The following is a 19,453-nucleotide window of genomic DNA, read 5'->3' as shown; positions in this document are numbered from 1 at the left end:
ACACTAGTAAATTGCAGATAATCTTGACCTTCCATATCCCAAGGGAAATCGTCTACAGAACTGTGTACAAAGCACAATACTCTAATTTCACTAAATTCAAAACACCAGAAAATATTTTGACTTGCAAATAGAACCAGTCAGTTAGTATTTTAAAATGGTTGCACACACTTAATCAACAAGTGCAGTGTGGGAAAAGAAAATCACAACCTGTATCAATATTAAAAATAAAACAAACTCAAAATTGGTGTCCATCATTGTTTTATTTGTCCAAATAAAATAAGTGACAGATGACAATGAAAAGACAATTTTCCTGGAAACTTTCATGGGATTAAATTTGATATGATTATATCCAAACACCCAATATATAAGCTCCATCCATGTATTTTATTCATTTTCTTTGAACAATTACATAACTGTTTAATCATGACAGATAGATAACACCAGTTGAAATAGCTACAGCAAATTTAAACTTGGAAAAAAATTTTAATCCCAAGTAACATAATGACATGAATACTCAATCATCTACAACAGCTACTTAGTTTTAAAGATGAAGACCAGTTAATCTATGAGCTACAACTTGCAGGAATGAAGGAATTATAAACTTCTTGAAAAACATTTTATTTTCACATTCCTTACTTGCAACCAAAGCACACTCCCTAGCTGAATGTATAGGAAATCAGTTCATCTCTTTGGATCACTGCCTAGATTGACAAGTGAGAAGGCATTTAAAAAGCATAAAAATCAGTTCTGTCAGCTGAGTTTTGATCTCATGGCAGAACATTATGCTGCCCCTTCAAACAACTGTTTCAATGCTGGACAACTTCACCCACAGCAAACTCAATCACCACCATAATGGGTCAGAATTATGTTCACAAGTATGACAATTTCTGGATTGTAATTAATCAAGAAACCTTATTTTGTCTGGCTGTGAATTCTATTTTCTAAATCTTAATAATAAACACAAATATAATCCACAAAATATGCCCAAATTTACACTTTTGATGTGGCAAGGATGTGTTTTTCTACATTTTATGTCCATAGTAGAGTAAATTCCTTGGCACAATTGGGACAAAACAAGAGATGAAGTTAGATTTGCTGGATAATTTCACACCACAATGAATTTGAGTTGAGCCACTTTCCAGGTTTGGCAAGATTGAAAAGCAGCAAAAAGCACTGCTCTGTTTCTTCACTCTGGATCTGCTCTTCTTTAAGCTCTTCATTTAATTAGTCACTCCTTCTTATGTGTCCAAACCTCGAGTTAAATGAACTTCATTGGAGGAAATACATTCTAATGAGGACTTTTTTTGACTTGTATTAAGTTAATTTGGAAGTTTAAAAAAAGACATTTCTTGGCGCTAGTTACCTATGTGTGAATGATTATGAAGCAGTATGGGGATAAATAAACTGTTTTTGTTGTTTAACTACATGAGCTAAATTTTGTTAAATAATGATATAATCCTTCTTTTAAAAAAAATGCCCCAGTTTTCTTCCCTGTCTGAAATGAAGCAGTGACTGTTACCAGAGTTCTGTTATGTCAAACACCCACTGGCACCTTGCATCAAAGCCATTCATCGTTTGAGCCTAGAATGTCAATATTGTCATATCTTCCAGTCATGGGGTGCCTTAACTGAAACTACTTCACTGCAAGAGGCACCATGTGGTGGATCAGAAGCCTGAAACTCGAGATAATCCTTTTCACACCCCAAGCAAAGGAATGGTGAAATCAGCTGCAGCTCTCGAGATGCAACCTTCACTGAGAAAGACTGAGCACTAAGGATTAAACTTGGAACTTTCCTCAATCTATTCTATGTTGTTCAGTACCACATCATGTGGTGTATTTACCATTGGGAAGCCCAAAGTTGATTTTTACCAAAAGAAACACAAACAAGTGAAGGTATGAGTTATGTACAGATGAGGGTCGTTTCCATAAAGTAATTGATCTTGGTTCAGAGTTGAAAATCTATCCACTGCAGATAGCTGAACACTTTCCAATACTCCATTGTGCCTGTGGTCCCAGTGACTAGCAATCTCATTGTGCTGAAACTCTTTTCAATGGCCACATTCTGCAAGCACAAGTCAGTGGTCCAATCGATTCTGTCCATACTCTATGATTATTGGCTTGCCCATCAGATTGTAACCATTCACCATGTTCAGTGCTTCCATGGCCATCTCCACACCTAAAAAAATGTCATAACTAAAAGTTAAACTGAAGTAACTTGCTCAGGATATTTTGGCATTGTAGGTTCCACACCCAGCAGAAATAAAAATTGCACCATATTTAAGTTTAATCCTGCCATTCTGTGGATGCAAAATATTGGAAAAACAGGAATATATTCACGTATAAAGACTGCAATATTATTGGTTTGTTTAGAATTCAAGATCTTGTGCCTAAAAACAATATTGCATAAACAAATACTGCACATTAGCATGCACAATAGTTATGGCTAATATCACTGTAGGGAAACTAATACTCAGGAGCAGGTGTTCATGTTGTTCGTGCAGGGTGCAAGACATTCTCATATGTCACTAATTTTGGTTCACCAACCCCTCTCTGCCCCGCTGTCTGCAATTTTCACTCTTCCTGTCTTGAAGAAACTGACTCAAAATACAGTTCCACAAGTATAAACATGAATGAACTGAGACATTCAGCAGGCTACTCGACCATGAAAAGTATCAGGGCCAAGCCTCATCTAGATCTCCATGTCAACACGCACATAATTTCTGGCAAAGCTCACTGGGTTACAGCAGCAAGAATTCTATTTTAATTTCTCACTCTCAGCACAGGTAAAATCTAGGTATTGTCTTGGCACAAGCTAGAAATAGAGTCTGTATGGCTTAACACTAGGGCAGTGCCTCTATATATTCGACCATGGGGGAAATTTACATAAAGTCAGTTGATATGCATATAAGCAATTTTAGAAAGTATACTGGCATCCTCTTGCGTTTGGAACTCAATACCAAAAGCTACCTGAACGATCGATGGCACGTCAAAATTTACAATTATTCATGCAGTTTTTCATTAAGAGCAACTGACAACAACCACACACAGTTCTGCTGTTAGCTGTACTTGTAAATATAAACGAGCTGGTCTTCATTCAAGCAATTGTCCAAAGATGTGCGGGTTAGGTTGATTGGCCATGCTAAATTGCCCCTTAGAATCCTGAGATGCGTAGGTTAGAGGGCTTAGCGGGTAAATATGTGGGGGTAGGGCCTGGGTGGGATTGTGGTCGGTGCAGACTCGATGGGCCGAATGGCCTCCTTCTGCACTGTAGGGTTTCTATGTTCTATGTTGAGGAAAATTGAGTTGGGTTTATAATAGGCAGTCAATCCAATATCACCTCTTTGATACTGACTAAGAATTAAAGTTTCAGCCAACCTACATTCATCTCCTAGAGATAATGCTGACTGAAACTGATTCTCTAAAACATATTTGGTCTATTACAGTCAAATAAAAGATGTAATAAATACATTTTACAGTTTGAAGTTTAATGAGCAAAGCACCATTGTAATAAACTGAGAAACTACCTAATTAGCTACCTAATCATGTGGTAATACATACTTGGGAAGGTGATGAATGCTTGTCCTTTCATTCGGCCTGTCAATAACCGGAAAAGGAGCTGGGGGCTGTCTTTTTGTTGGAAAGAAACAAATAAGGAAAATAAATCCTCCAGCGTGGCTTTTGGATTCAGGTTTTTCAAGTACAGCACCTGAGAGGAGATGGGAAAAGGAAAAAAATAAAGCACTGTGAAGTAAATGTGCAACTGGAAATTTGAATCACACCAAACAGTATCCTGTCACTTTACTGTTGCATTTACATGATCAGCCTAAATTTTGTTACAATCCCCACAATCTAGCTGCAAAATACAATTCAACTTTCCCACTAAAAATAGTTTTCTCCAACTGAATGGAGATTAATCCCTGGCAGATACCAAGTCAGAAAATATTAGCTAAGATAGCAGCTGGGGCTCTTTAACTAACAGTGCCTATGGAGTATGTAGACAACAAAATAAAGATTCACATTTCTGAAAGATATTGAGTGGTCTTATTGGAGTTACATCTGTGGATCTTCACTGAGTTCAGAATGAAGCTTAGCTGCAAGAATATGCTTTCATTACCCCAAGCTCAGATAGGAATCTTTTCTGACCCCAAAGTACTATTTCCACATCACACACCAATCTGCCTTGTGGCTTCTCTGATATTAGACACTTGTACAGTGTTCCAAATCTCTAGTGTGTGATTCTGAGGCTAAGATACTGAAGCTGTATAATGTTCTGGCCTGGATGCATCTTGAATGGTGTTTTCAGTCCCTGTGGTACAAGAGACATATGTAAGCAATGGAAGTGGTGCAGAGAAGGCCCCAAGGCTTATTCCAAGAATCACACAAGACTATGGCACGAGAAAGATCAGAAAACTTGGATCCTTCAGCGTTGAAAGGGAACAATTAAGAGGGGTTCATTGTATCCATATACAAGATACTGAATGCAACAGAAAAGATTAATCCTTAGGAACATGGAATCATTCAAGAGGCAGTTTGATGTCTTAATTTAGGTATATATAGAACATAGAAAAGCTACAGCACAAACAGGCCCTTCGGCCCACAAGTTGCGCCAAACATGTCCCTACCTACTAGGCTTACCTATAACCCTCTATCTTACTAACTTCCATGAACTTATCCAAAAGTCTCTTAAAATACATATGAAAAGTAAAGCCAAAGATGGTCTTTCCTCTTTGGAATTTGTCATCTCAATTTTAATCCAGGCTGGGCTTATCGATGAGCTGAAACAGAATACATGGCTGATCATGTGTTGGAGAAAGGAAAAAAATCCTAGTAGATTAGAGAGAATTTTAAACCATTAGATATTTAAGACACTGACAGAACTACCAGCATTGAGCTAAATGACTCTAAATCAGACTTGTAAGCTAACAAGGGAATAGTTTACACATGTGAATGCAGTAAGAGATTTAAACACATTTTGATATTTTAAATGTATTAACTGTATTTTTATAGAGTGATTGTGCACTTTAGCCAAGAGCAAGTTGCTGCAAGGCCTGATGGTATGGGGACTTTCAGAAAGAACCACATTCTTAGGAAACAATGAAAACTCAATGTGCAAGTTCTTATCAACGAGAATTGCTAGCAGTAAATTTCTCAGGGCTGCTGATGAATAGAGTTATTCACTATAAAGACAAGACTATGCCTTCTCAGACATGAGAACGTGCATAGTCTTATTTGGCTGGTGACGTGGAGGAAAATGGTGGAAAAATTAACTTTGACCTCAGCATCTGGGGTTGCCAAGCAATAAAGGAAGTTTAGACAGCAATAGGGGGAGGAGGCATCTGGATTCCGCAGACCAATGAAATCCCATCATGTCAGATGGTAAAATGCAATTGGCTAATGTAACAGGTGTTATTAATGATTTGTGTATTGAAGATGATTGATTCAAAGCTAATGAAAGAGGCGAATTTGATAAGAAAAATGTATAACGGATCTTTCCTAAACCATACGTCAGAGTTTATTGGAGATTTCAGGCTGCTCTACATCTGGAGGGGCCTAGGACTCTTCGGTAAGCTCTTCCTGTGACTCACTGGTCAAATAAAAGATAAGTCTTTAAACTGGGATACTGACTTTTGAGTCTCTGTATTGGCTGAAGTTTCGACGATACCCAGCCACCTCGCAAACCCCGCTAATATGTATGTAGTTCAGCTACATATTAATCTACAAGACTGATCTTATCTGAAGCATTGCGTAAGCCCTTTATATATGAAAATATTTGTTTAAAAAATGCTTTTATTGCTACCTACAGCTTTAAAAGGCATATTTGGTCCTCCTCCACTACTTCAAAAAGTACTTTAGTGTAGTAGGTTTTTCAAATGTGTTGGGAATGACTCACCTAACGGTTGTTTTTAAACTCCTTTCCCGACCCATGTCATCCTTGAAAATATACAATCAGAAGCAAAGTCCATAACATGACTGATGAAGCATTTTGGACACAAAGGATCAGAATCACTGCACAGTAGACAGTGGGCCTCAAAGGCTTGTATTTTAAATTGTGTATGTCAGTAAACAGCCAATAAGACAGTAACTTCACTGCAGTGTTAATGTAAGCCTACTTGTGACACTAATCAATAAACTTTTTAAAAAACTGTAGCATAGAAGACAAGAAAAAAATTTGTGAGTGGGCGATGCCAGGCTTGGATTTTCGAAACCTATTTTGTAAGAAGGGGAAAATTGAGAGCGTGATAAATATGAGTCCCAACCCAATTTCTGGTCAGTTCAAACCCACAACATAACACTGACTGTAATTTAGTATACTGTCATTCAGGTAAGAAAAGTGGATGATAGCCAAAGTGAAAAATATCACAATCATGTAATGGGAATGTTCCTCTGTACTCAGGGTGAAAAGACTTTGTTACTTGAAGATCTGAGGAACATTTATCCTGTATCTACCCATGCTGTACTTGACACAGGAAAGCTGTCTTATACTTGTTCCCTAAAAAAGAATCATTGTTGAGCAACATTATTTATCTTGATGGCAATTATTTTAAAAAGAATAAATATTGCTGCAGATTATTTCAGTTTTTTTGTCACTGAACAGTGGAGTTTGTTTATTTTATTAAAGTTTATTTATTAGTCACAAGTAGGCTTACATTAACACTGCAATGAAGTTACTGTGAAAATCCTCTAGTCACCACACTCTGGCGCCTTTTCGGGTACACTGAGGGAGAATTTGGCATGGTCCATCCACCTAATGTGTCCATCTTTGGACAGTGGGAGGAAACTGAAGCACCCGGAGGAAACTCACACAGACATGGGGAGAACGTGCAGACTCCACACAGTGACGCAAGCCGGGAATTGAACCCGGGTCCCTGGCGCTGTGAGGCAGCAGTGCTAACCACTGTGCAACCATGCTGTAGGTCTTGAACAATACTACAGAACTTCAATGCAACCTGCCTTAAGGTTTCAACTTGGTCATGGATGTTAAATTACTGAAAATGAGAATGTTTTAATTCCTCACAGAACTTAGGTTGAATAATAATATTTTTCCAGCTAATGAATAATATTTAATCATACCCTGCTTGGTTGTCCAGGTTTATAGTTTGAAAACCTGGGAATCATTCGAATTTCCTCCTCAGAAAGCTTGTTCTTCCAGATCTCTTCTTTGGGAACAGCTTCCACTTGCTGGGTAATTTTCTGAGGGCCATGAGTGCCAGTGCTGGGTAAAGTTCGGATAGGAACATTTATGGAAAGCCCTTTGGTGCTCTGATTTTCATACAGATTTGCAGAACAGAGCTGACTTTGTGGTTGAATAAATAGGCCAGTCATTTCCTTAAAAGTACCTCCTTCACTTGTTACTGTGGCAGGTATTTCCATAGAAGGCCCTGTTATGGCTTTTGGAGTGTCTCCCATTCCGACCGAATCATTTTTGAATTTTAGTAACATCATTTCTAATTGATTGATAGGGTCATTCTGGTCTTTTACGGACTTTTCATCTGAAGTGGAAACAAAAGGAGTTACATTTACCCATGCCAAATCCAGAGAAAAGCAGAACTAAGTTATGTCAAAGAAGATACTTGGATCAGGACGTTTCACCATTCCATCTGCCACATTCCCCCTCCCCATTCCCTTGGGCCAAATCTGTCCTATGGCTGAGATGATCTAATCTGATCTGTGACTAAACACCCCAATATCCAAGAACTCTACCAGGGAATATAAACACATGACAGTATCCCAAGGATGATTCTCCCACCCCTCAGTGGCAGCTGAAACCCAAAGGAAACCTGAGATTCCAACTACTGCGGTGCCACATATTGGCATGGCTTTCAACAAAAACAGAATTCAATAAAACACCAGTAAAAGCAGATCGTTTTCAATTCTTTGTACCACAGCTCATTTAGTACGTGGGTTGAGTGACTAAATAACTTCTAATTACTTTGCTACATTCAGGTGAAACTGACAGTGGCGAAGGACCATGTTCATAAAGACAAAAAGTATATTTAATTTCTGCATGTATGTTAACACATTGAGGTTAATAAAAATACCTTTTAATGCATTGGCAAACACGCATAATTCATAAATATATTTTTCCATTTTTGAAAATATGAACAGAGCCAAAATTATAACAATTGGATAAGTCTAAAAAAATAAAATTCAAAACATTTAAAAAATCAGATGCTCCAAAGGGTGACAGATGTTACAAACTCAAAGTTTGCATTGTCAAAAACACTAGGGGAGTTCAATATCTAGTTGGATGCTCGGTAAAGTCAAGTCAGACCATAAAATGGTGGTCGAAGCTCCCATAACATTTTCTTGTATGGTTGAGTCAGGACCATACTACCAAGTCAACAGAGTTTTGACTTTAATATCAATTGCACACAATTGGGCAGGGAATCCATGGGGAGTAGTGTTCAGTAGGAGAGCAAATCAATAATGAGCTAGAAGATAATGGTGAGGGGAGAAATGCTTGAAGGTAAGGACATCATCAGAAGTTAACAGTATCTGGTCTAGTTAGAAGCAGCCAACTAGGTAGTTCCTCCCATACCATTTTGCAAGCTATTTTGGCCATTTGTTTCAGTCTTTTATGTCCTATTTCATTCCCTAATCAGGAGTTTGGCCAGTCAACCTGTTCCAAGGTTTCCACCCAAGCCATTCTAAAACCAGCGACAGAGTTGCAACTGTGACTGACACTCCAATTTGCTTTTCCTCTTGCTGGAGTCACACCTCGCCTCTGTTCACATCCTAACTGAGATAGGAGCATGTCATGAGGATATTAAAAACAAGCAACCAAATGTTTTTGAGTCACGGGATGCTGTCTGTAAGATGTGGTAAGAAGTTTAACAACACCAGGTTAAAGTCCAACAGGTTTATTTGGTAGCAAAAGCCACACGGGCTTTCGGAGCTCTAAGCCCCTTCTTCAGGTGAGTGGGAATTCTGTTCACAAACAGAGCTTATAAAGACACAGACTCAATTTACATGAATAATGGTTGGAATGCGAATACTTACAACTAATCAAGTCTTTAAGAAACAAAACAATGTGAGTGGAGAGAGCATCAAGACAGGCTAAAAAGATGTGTATTGTCTCCAGACAAGACGGCCAGTGAAACTCTGCGCTCCTCGTCACAATGGATGTCTCGGCACTCTACACCAGCATCCCCCATGACGATGGCATTGCTGCAACGGCCTCAGTGCTCAGCGCCAACAACTGCCAGTTTCCAGATGCAATTTTACATCTCATCCGCTTCATCCTGGACCACAATATCTTCACCTTCAAGAACCAGTTCTTCATCCAGACACACGGAACAGCCATGGGGACCAAATTCGCACCTCAATATGCCAACATCTTCATGCACAGGTTCAAACAAGACTTCTTCACCGCACGGGACCTTCAACCGATGCTATACACTAGATACATCGATGACATTTTCTTCCTTTGGACTCATGGTGAACAATCACTGAAACAACTCTATGATGACATCAACAAGTTCCATCCCACCATCAGACTCACCATAGACTACTCTCCGGAATCGGTTGCATTCTTGGACACACGCATCTCCATTAAGGACGGTCACCTCAGCACCTCACTGTACCGCAAGCCCACGGATAACCTCACGATGCTCCACTTCTCCAGCTTCCACCCTAAACACGTTAAAGAAGCCATCCCCTACGGACAAGCCCTCCGTATACACAGGATCTGCTCGGATGAGGAGGATCGCAACAGACACCTCCAGACGCTGAAAGATGCCCTCATAAGAACAGGATATGGTGCTCGACTCATTGATCAACAGTTCCAACGTGCCACAGCGAAAAACCGCACCGACCTCCTCAGAAGACAAACACGGGACACAGTGGACAGAGTACCCTTCGTTGTCCAGTACTTCCCTGGAGCGGAGAAGCTACGGCATCTCCTCCGGAGCCTTCAACATGTCATTGATGAAGACGAACATCTCGCCAAGGCCATCCCCACACCCCCACTTCTTGCCTTCAAACAACCGCACAACCTCAAACAGACCATTGTCCGCAGCAAACTACCCAGCCTTCAGGAGAAGTGACCATGACACCACACAACCCTGCCACAGCAACCTCTGCAAGACATGCCGGATCATCGACACAGATGCCATCATCTCACGTGAGAACACCATCCACCAGGTACACGGTACATACTCTTGCAATTCGGCCAACGTTGTCTACCTGATACGCTGCAAGAAAGGATGTCCCGAGGCATGGTACATTGGGGAAACCATGCAGACGCTGCGACAACAGATGAATGAACACTGCTCGACAATCACCAGGCAAGACTGTTCTCTTCCTGTTGGGGAGCACTTCAGCGGTCACGGGCATTCGGCCTCTGATATTCGGGTAAGCGTTCTCCAAGGCGGCCTTCGCGACACACGACAGCGCAGAGTCGCTGAGCAGAAACTGATAGCCAAGTTCCGCACACACGAGGACGGCCTCAACCGGGATATTGGGTTCATGTCACACTATTTGTAACTCCCACAGTTGCGTGGACCTGCAGAGTTTCACTGGCCATCTTGTCTGGAGACAATACACATCTTTTTAGCCTGTCTTGATGCTCTCTCCACTCACATGGTTTTGTTTCTTAAAGACTTGATTAGTTGTAAGTATTCGCATTCCAACCATTATTCATGTAAATTGAGTCTGTGTCTTTATAAGCTCTGTTTGTGAACAGAATTCCCACTCACCTGAAGAAGGGGCTTAGAGCTCCGAAAGCTTGTGTGGCTTTTGCTACCAAATAAACCTGTTGGACTTTAACCTGGTGTTGTTAAACTTCTTACTGTGTTTACCCCAGTCCAACGCCGGCATCTCCACATCATGTAAGATGTGGGACAGAGGTTTATGCCTTCAATTCCCAAGCTGGCGGGTTTCAAATCTCAATGCTGCTGCCGTGAAAGTAGAAACCAGGGAAGGAAAAAAAAATCAGAAGTCAGTCCTAACACATCCAGTTATGGAGTAACTTTGGCAGAGCACTTGGATCAGGTCTCCAGGCCATGCTTGTAGCTGGGGCAGGGGCGTGACTTTGCGGAAATTTCAGGGAACAAAAATTGGGAGAAAACAAGAAAACTTACAAACAAAAAATACAATTAACCGACAGCATTCAGACGATGACTGGCACAAAGTCATACAGTACCATGTTCTGTGTCCACTACTCTGGAATTTGCCAGTTATTTGTCACAAATATTCTGCAAGGGTACAGAACAATAATATTACAAAGCAGAATCACAGAAACATACAAATTCATAGAACAGGTCTTTGTTAGTTTTTTAAAAAATAAAGCATGGACAAAAAATCATTCATTTGACCACAAAACTGGCTAGAGTCAAAGAACAACATTGAACAACACAGCTTTCTGACCTCCAAACTGAAGCAAGGGTTTCAAGTTCTCTGTGTAACTAAAAGTGATAACGTTGAGTCTTTAAGTCTCTACTGCTCCAAATCCCTGCTCCAGTGTATTAAGACACGAGTTAGCACATAAGATCTTCCACATGGCAAATTCCACATCTCACTCATATCATTAACAAGTCAACCATTTCCTTCACTTCAAGGAAAAGATTACAAGGAAGTTATATACTAGACTATTCTTACTTATCTCCCTGAGCAGAAGCTTGGGAACAGGCTGCTTCCTTTCTTTTGTGTTTAGGAAATGATTCACTGAAAACAAGAGAGGGAGAAAAACTAAACATATTTAACAACAAGTATCTATACCTTGGTAATATAGAGCTTTCAAAAAGGTGTAACGGTCAGTTCCCTGGAACATAGCATTTTCAATCTCCATCTCCCTCCTGTTCAGTTGTTTACTTCCTGCAAATCTCTGTGGCAGTGATAGAAGTCGCTGCCGCTCCTCAATTTTCTCTTCAATAGCATGGAGTCTTTGTTGCACTGCTGCTGGATCTGCTCCAAGCCCTGAGAACTTTAAACACAAACTGAATTGGCTTTCAAAGTATGGGGTCTGTCTCCAATCCTCTATTGCCACGTGCCAGATTTCAACTTTTACACAACAGGGAGGCATGAAAAAGAAGACAGGCCATTAGGCTAGGATTAAATAAAAAAAAGTTTTATTTATGAACTTTCTACTGATCAGTTTGATAGCAGCTTGGCACTGTTGCACACACTCTCATTCAAGAACTGCACACAAAAAAAAATAAGAATGGAAGAATAATCTATTAAATATTCAAAAATTGAGTGATCACTACATACCAGTGTTAATACACCTGTAGGTGGCTGTGACGCTAATAATACATTACTGTAACAGCACCACTATGATCACCTACAACTCCTCCCCTCCAACCCCCCACCTCCTAAATTCAACCTGAAAGCAATTTTAAGTCTTCCCTGTCAAAAAATACTTCATACTGATAATCATTGTTGTTCCTTAACCTTTTTGAATTTACAACATCCCAAAAACTTATTACCTTTCATAACCCACTCTTCAATTTACTGTGAAGATGTTTGTCATACCAATTGTGCCCCAATATTACTGGCACAAATTGCTAAAGATCCATAGCCCAGGAGTGACCCATATTTCAAAGTCCAAGATCACATTAATGTGAATATCTTATAGTACTGAAATGCGGCTGTGTAGATGGTTTATTTTTAATAGTTTGTCGATGATTCAGGGTGTGATTCCCAGTGTCTACCTTCCTTTTTAAATTGACATCATAAATTGTACTCTGAAATGTTCATGATGTGTAGTTATCTTCCATAGGCTTCCAATGACCATGGCTAGGCACAACACTTTTTGTTTTCCACAAGCATTTTTAGCAACTCAAGGGCCACACCATCATCTTCATCAACTGCATTTCACATTCCAACTTCCACTCCCCTCCACAAATAAACCTGCACAATGCAGTTTACAATTTACAGATTTAAAGAACTGAAGTAATATTGAACCAATCATAAATTTGTCCATGGCTTCAGAGATACATTCATGTGATCTATATAATTTAAAAGATAAATCTGTACTCTGCAACATTAGGAGTACATATAGGTAACAGAGTGATGTAAAATTCCTGAAACTGCTATAAACAAAATAGAATTAACTCTTTTAAATAGGCTAATACCACATAGGACTTGAATGCCAACCTTGCATGCTGATATTTCCGATATGTGTTTGCAAAAATCCTCCAATCTTACTTTACCTTAACCAGAGACTCTCTGTCTCGCCAGAGTTGTATTTCCCTGTCAGTAAGTCCAAGTTCTCTCAGGGCAGCAATCTCCCCTTCTCCATCCTGCAGAGTTTGAAACTGTGACAAACTCAGGACTCCTGCTGCCTGTTCCCCAAATGGTTTGTATAAAGCACTCGGGGCAAAGCATTTCTTCTTAGCTATGCATCTGGCAAAAAGAGAAACTTCAGTTCAGGAAAAACAGCAACAAGTCAATATATTGTAGGGTAAATAAGAACTAATTAGTGATTAAGGAACCTCAGTAATAGGACCATAGCCTCCATCAGGGGTCCGCAGCATCACAGATGCCTGTCTTCAGGCAATTCAATTCACTCCATGTGATATCAAGAAACAACCTAAGGTACTAAATATTGCAAAAGCCATGGGCCTTGACAATATTCCAGCAATGACTGAAAACTTGTGCTCCAGAACTTGCCATGCCCCTAGCCAGAGCTACAACACTGGCATCTGCCTAGCAATGTGGAAAATTGCCCAAGTATGTCCCATATACAAAAAAAAAGGACAAATCCAAATCGACCAATTACCATCCCGTCATTTGCTTAGCAATAACCTACTCGCTGACGCTCTGTTTGGGTTCCACAGAATCATAGAATCCTTACAGTGCAGAAGGAGGCCATTCAGTCCATCGAGTCTGCAATGACTCTCCAAAGAGCACCATTACCCTATGATGGGGAGTCCAGAACGAGGGGTCATGGTTTGAGGACAAGGACTTTTTAGGGCTAAGGTGAGGAGAAATTTGGTGAATTTGTGGAATTCACTACCACAGAAAGTGGTTGAGGCCAAAACATTGCGTGATTTCAAGAATGAATTAGATATAGCTGTTGGTGTTAAAGGTATCAAGGAATATGGGGGGGGGGGGGGGGGGGAGCGGAAGGTGGGATCAGGATAATGAATTTGATGATCAGCCACGATAATAATGAATGGCGGAGTAGACTCAAAGGGCTGAATGGCCAACCCCTGCTTCTAATTTCTACGTATGTTTCTACATAGGTTATTCTGCTAAAACTTGAGCATACTCACTCTTCAAGTGTTACTGTTGTGTCTAACTGGTGCTTCAAGAGGTTTTGTAACTGCCTCTCTCCTTCCGTTTCCAGCTCCTCTGGCTCAACATCCTCATCACCACAAATACGACTGTTAACCCTAAATGGTGATGAACAAAGAGAGGTACTGCTCACATTACACCAGATTAAAGCACAAGGACACAGCTGGAATTGTGTAATTGGACACAGGTTCATAGTCACGACAGCCAAAACAGCAAATTCCTCATTTCTGCTCTGTCATTAGGAGGGTAAAATTAAAAACCACGTACAAATTTATGAAAATGAATAAAAGGTTTAATTAATTTCCTTAATTTATAACACAACAATATTTTCTGTTTAAAAAATATATTTTTATCTCATGAACAGCCAAGAGAGTCCAAATATACTCCCACTTCAGTGCAGAAGGAGCCTATTTGGGCCATTTGCACCCACTCTCCAACAGCCCGCCCTCCCTCCCCCGCCAAACCCCAACCTCCACTGTAACTTCACTCATTTCCCTCACTACCTACACATTTTTGGACACTATGGGGCAATTTAGCTTGGCCAATCCATCTAACCTGCACATTTTTGGAGTGTGGGAGGAAACCGGAGCACCTGGAGGAAAGCCACGCAGACACGGGAAGAACGTGCAAACTCCACACAGACAGTAACCCAAGGCTTGAATTGTGCCACCATGCCACCCCTTGTAAGGCCGACATTAATTGATTTGTGATTTTTCCGCTCAGCAGAGTTAACAGGGATATTCTCATCATGTGGCTAAGATACATCCTTTGGATTTTGAGTTTAGGTTAAAATATTAAGTTCTTCTAGAATTAAAACTACTACAACATAAGCATCTTGTCACAATTTGCTTCTGGGAGGAATACATAAAAAGTGGAAAAAACATTATCTAAAAAGAAAAGCATTTTAAGGAAATTAGTTTAATAGGTGCTACCTTTGCATAGAGTTTTGCAAATACAAAGTTACACATAGTTAGAGGGCCAGTGATAGGTGGAGGCTAAGGAGAGATTGACAAATTGAGAAAAAGACAATGGTAAGTGGTGGTGACCATGGCTAAGAAGGGTGCTGATAGTGATCCACTCCTCCAAACCCCAATACTTTAACCCCCTCCCACGGCCCTTCCGTTACGATCACAGAAGGTGCAAAACCTGTTCCTTTACCGTCTCCCTGTTCATCCTAAACTCTTTTCAGGGGATGCAGGGCTTCACATGCATCTCATTCAATCTGGTCTATTGCATTCGCTGCTCCCAATGAGGTTTGCTTTACATTGGAGAGACTAAACGTAGACAAGGTGACTGCTTTGCAGAACACCTTCAGTCTGCCTGCAAGCAGGACCGAGACCTTCCTGCCACTTGCCATTTCAATACATCATCCTGCTCTCATGTCTATCCTTGGCTTGTTGCAATGTTCCAGTGAAGCCGAACGCAAGCTGGAGGAACAGCATCTCATCTTCCTATTAGGTATTTTACAGCCTTCTGGACTTAACATTGAGTTTAACAACTTCAGACTGTGAATTCTCTCCTCTTGTGGTAGCTTATATTCATCATATTCTCCATGAAGATCACACACCGCAATGACTGCATCTATTCCTGTTTTCTCTTAAGGTTACCACCACAATCAACTTTTTGGCTGCCGAATACTTCCAGGGTTCCACTGGGGATCTTTGCGGAATCTCACAATCAGTGACACACAAATGTAGAAGACTGATGCTCTTCTCAATAAAGCTCATGATTATGTGCTGCTCTGCATGGCTGAAGCAAGCTAGGCTGCTAGAGCCGTCGGATGTGCAGCAATCTCAGGGTTTCCACAAGTGCAGGGTGCCATCAAACTGCACACATGGCCTTGAGAGCTCCCTGGCAGCAGCCTCTAAAAATTGTTAATAGAAAAGGGTAGTGCTTAACCTTCAGCAACTGCACATAATGCAGTCCTTTCAACCATGGTGCAAAAAATGTCAGTGGCCATGGCAGCATTCAAGAGGCAAGAACATTATTGCACACAGCCATTGTGACAGCACATTAGTAAGGTGGCTCATCCATCAGTGATTATAACTCCGTCTGAAGACAGAGCTATATCTGGACAGCACCATCTTTCCAACACCAGCTCACGCATGATTAATGCAGAGGCCATGTCTTGATACTAATGTCTTAAAAGTCTGGCTGACACTCCTATTCCCTTTGGGTGCACAAGGTCCCTGACTCCTTGAGGAAGGTCTGCACTCAATCGCACAGGTCCAAGTGCAAATCCAGCAAAACCTGTGCATTCTGCTGAGTCAAGGTCTCCAAAGTGTCTGCCAACCTTCCTGTGGAGACTGATCAAACTACAAGATTGGACAGAACATGGACGGACTCCTCCATCCAGTCCGTTAACAGCCTTTGACAACCCTGCTGTCTTTGCACCTCCAACATTTCGCTCAGGGCCAATTGCAGAGGCTCATCATCTGACTTTGTCTCTGCAGAGCCCTGGCCTCCAGTAGTCCTCTTAATCTCAGAGAGTTTGGCTACAACTGCCTCTGTCTGCTGTGGACCTGTGTCTGAAGTTATCATCAGATTAAGTGGAAATTAGTCCCACTGAGGAATGTGTATCTGCATTTGTGATGGGTGCAGTTAAATGCAGAAATGGTCCTTTATCAGATGGGAGGTCTGCTTTCTCATATGAGGTGGCCAGGGAGCTGGGCTGAATCTTCTGGAGGAGGTCATCCTTCGCCTTTTCTTACAAGTGCCTGGAATAGAAAGAATTAATCAGTGATTAAAGAGGCAGACTCCTACACTATAAGTCACGTACAGTCACTGTCCACATGTGACCAATGTAAAGTATACTGGATGCCCTCTCATTGACTTGTTGGCCATGCAGCAATGATCTCTATCCTCTCCAGCCAGCTCTGCGACCTGCTCCTCGTACAAGGAGAATGTCCTCAACTCTGGGGTCCACCCTCCATTCTCAGCTCTTTTGCTTTAGATATAGGAAATCTTGGCCTGTCAAAAGGCAGATGGATTGACTGTGAGCACTTCAGAAGAAATGTGTGTAGAGACCACCCCAATAAATGAAGACACCATTTGTGCAGGATCTTATACGAGATAGTGATCTTAAACTGGCTGGCAGACAACGAGTGCTGATCCCCCATCTGCTGGTAGTGTGACAGCCCTGTGGACTTTAACCCTTAGATTGCCTGATGCCCTTATGAGTGGAAGAGTTTGGAGTGAGGAGATTTACTTACCCTGGCTGAGCGGATCAGATGTTTTGTCCTTTTCCTGCATCGCAGGGCGATCCTTTTTTGTTGCCCACAGGTACTGACCTCCTCGGAAACCTCATTCCAGGTCAGCGTGGTCAGGTTTGTGGGTTTCCTGCTCCCATACTAAGAAAAGAGGACCTCTGCCTTATCTGGACAGCCCGGAGAAGATTCTCCAGGGAGGCCTCACTGAATCATGGAGTAGACAATTTTGTTTTTTTGGGTGCCATGTTCAGATAAACGTTCAACCCACTCCTGGCTTGCAATGAACGTACTTACAGGTTGTTTAAATATGGCACTAGGACCTTCGACTTCATGAGGTAACAGCATGTTGGGTGAATCACTGCCTACTCCACCATGAGTTTTGATGAGACTCTCGCTAATGCAAAATTAAGGAGCTGAAAATTAGAAAATTTGTCACAAAAATCCATCCACCACCCAGCGAGAATCACGCCGAGTTTCCAACCTAATGCCACACTTGGTCTGCAGAATGGAAAATTCCACGCAATATATAGTGAGCTTACCTGCTAAATAAACAAAGGTCTATAGTAATGACATTTTATCTTCGCTTTTAAAAGAAAGACAATAATAACATTTTTTATTCACTCAGCGAGTGGCACGGGAGCACAGTGGTTAGCACTCTGCTTCACAGCTCCAGGAACCTGGGTTCGATTCCCGGCTTGGGTCACTGTCTGCATGGAGTTTGCACATTCTTCTCGTGGGTTTCCTCCGGGTGCTCCGGTTTCCTCCCACAGCCCAAAGATGTGCGGGTTAGGTTGATTGGCTATGCTAAAATTGCCCCTTAGTGTCCTGAGATGCGTAGGTTAGAGGGATTAGCGGGTGGATATGAGGGTAGGGCCTGGGTGGGATTGTGGTCGGTGCAGACTCGATGGGCCAAATGGCCTCTTTCTGCACTGTTGGGATTCTATGAGGTGTGCTTTGTCCAAAGTAGGCCGTTGATTCTATCAGCTGATGCTTCGTCCTGAACTGTTTGCTATTGCCTACCACTCTCAGCGACAAGGTGAGAAAGCAGGCTCCAAGTCCACCTCAGCTAGAACAGATATCAAACCTGCCCTGTTGGCATTATTCTGAACCACACATCAGCCAACTATCCACCTTATTTGCCCAACTATGCCAGGTCTAAAATATTGGAATTGCATCCAGGAGGCACAAAGCAGCATGCTGCACACCTAACATACATGAACACAATAGATTCCCAATTATATTACTCAATCTTCATTTCTAAGTTGCAGAAGACTGACAGGAACAACTATTTTAGGATGCCTAAACTGAAAAAGGATTTTATCCTTTTGAGCAGAATGGCCACGGTCAACAGGCGATAACAAAGTGTTTTGATGAGAAAATTGTAACACTGAACAATTTACCACTAATTCTGACTGGGAATAGGTGAGACTCAGCAGTTTAATCTATTATGCATATAGGTTGACTACATATGGAGGAGATATATATATATATATGTATCAGTCGAAAGAATGCCGAGGGGCAAGATTTTTTTTGTATTACATACGAACATAGGTTCAAATTAAGAGGGTTCCATATGATTGGCAGGGATGTGATTGTGAGTAAGGCTGCAGCAGAGATTTGTTGTACTGCTGCTCCTTGGCTACCCACAAGCCTCTCTCTTACAGGCAGCCATCTCCCTCCGCAGCCTCTACTCTGGGGTAGCCTCCAGCCATTACAAATCTTCCTCAGGCCGGAGCGGGATGAATAATCAACCTGCTTTGATCCTTGCGGGAGACCCTGCCCCGTTACCGACCCGCTTTGTGATGTGTGAAATCCGCGGCTGTCCCTCCCCCCCGCTCCATCTCCGAGACCCTACCTGCGCATCTTTCACCCTCTGCTCTTCCTCAGCCACACAATGGCAGCCGGCTCCGCACATGCGCGGGATTGCCGCTTGGGGTCATGGGAACTGGAGTTTTCGGCTGTCCGTTGGCTTCACGTGACCCGTTGTGCGCGTGCGCATGCGCCG

At 41.6% G+C, this 19,453-nt stretch overlaps 2 protein-coding genes across 3 annotated transcripts in view; one reads left to right on the top strand and one right to left on the bottom strand.

Moving 5' to 3' along the window:
• cox11 (cytochrome c oxidase assembly homolog 11 (yeast)) overlaps nt 1-19,453 on the top strand; it is a 39,187-nt gene that overhangs the window by 3,206 nt on the left and 16,528 nt on the right. The window contains exon 2 of the mRNA XM_078211491.1: nt 14,292-14,361. Within this exon, the coding sequence (XP_078067617.1) occupies nt 14,342-14,361 (20 nt within the window). The 5' untranslated portion in view covers nt 14,292-14,341. The remainder of the gene's footprint in view (nt 1-14,291; nt 14,362-19,453) is intronic.
• rbm41 (RNA binding motif protein 41) lies at nt 242-19,365 on the bottom strand. 2 transcript variants are annotated; one of them, XM_078211489.1, is made up of 7 exons: nt 19,304-19,365; nt 14,218-14,337; nt 13,153-13,345; nt 11,720-11,924; nt 7,073-7,491; nt 3,560-3,707; nt 242-2,177 (listed from the first exon to the last, which is right to left on the bottom strand). In XM_078211489.1, exons 1-7 carry the CDS (start codon nt 19,309-19,311, stop codon nt 2,077-2,079), a joined length of 1,194 nt encoding a protein of 397 aa, XP_078067615.1. In that variant the 5' UTR covers nt 19,312-19,365; the 3' UTR covers nt 242-2,076. The 2 variants fall into 2 exon arrangements, with proteins under 2 accessions (XP_078067615.1, XP_078067614.1); XM_078211488.1 differs by lacking the exon at nt 19,304-19,365 and having other exon boundaries at nt 14,218-14,456.

The sequence above is a fragment of the Mustelus asterias genome, chromosome 4 (assembly GCF_964213995.1).
Source record: "Mustelus asterias chromosome 4, sMusAst1.hap1.1, whole genome shotgun sequence".
In the NCBI taxonomy this organism is placed as follows: domain Eukaryota; kingdom Metazoa; phylum Chordata; class Chondrichthyes; order Carcharhiniformes; family Triakidae; genus Mustelus; species Mustelus asterias.
The sequence above is the reverse complement of the archived record's forward strand: the minus strand, read 5'-3'. Positions and strand labels throughout refer to the sequence as shown.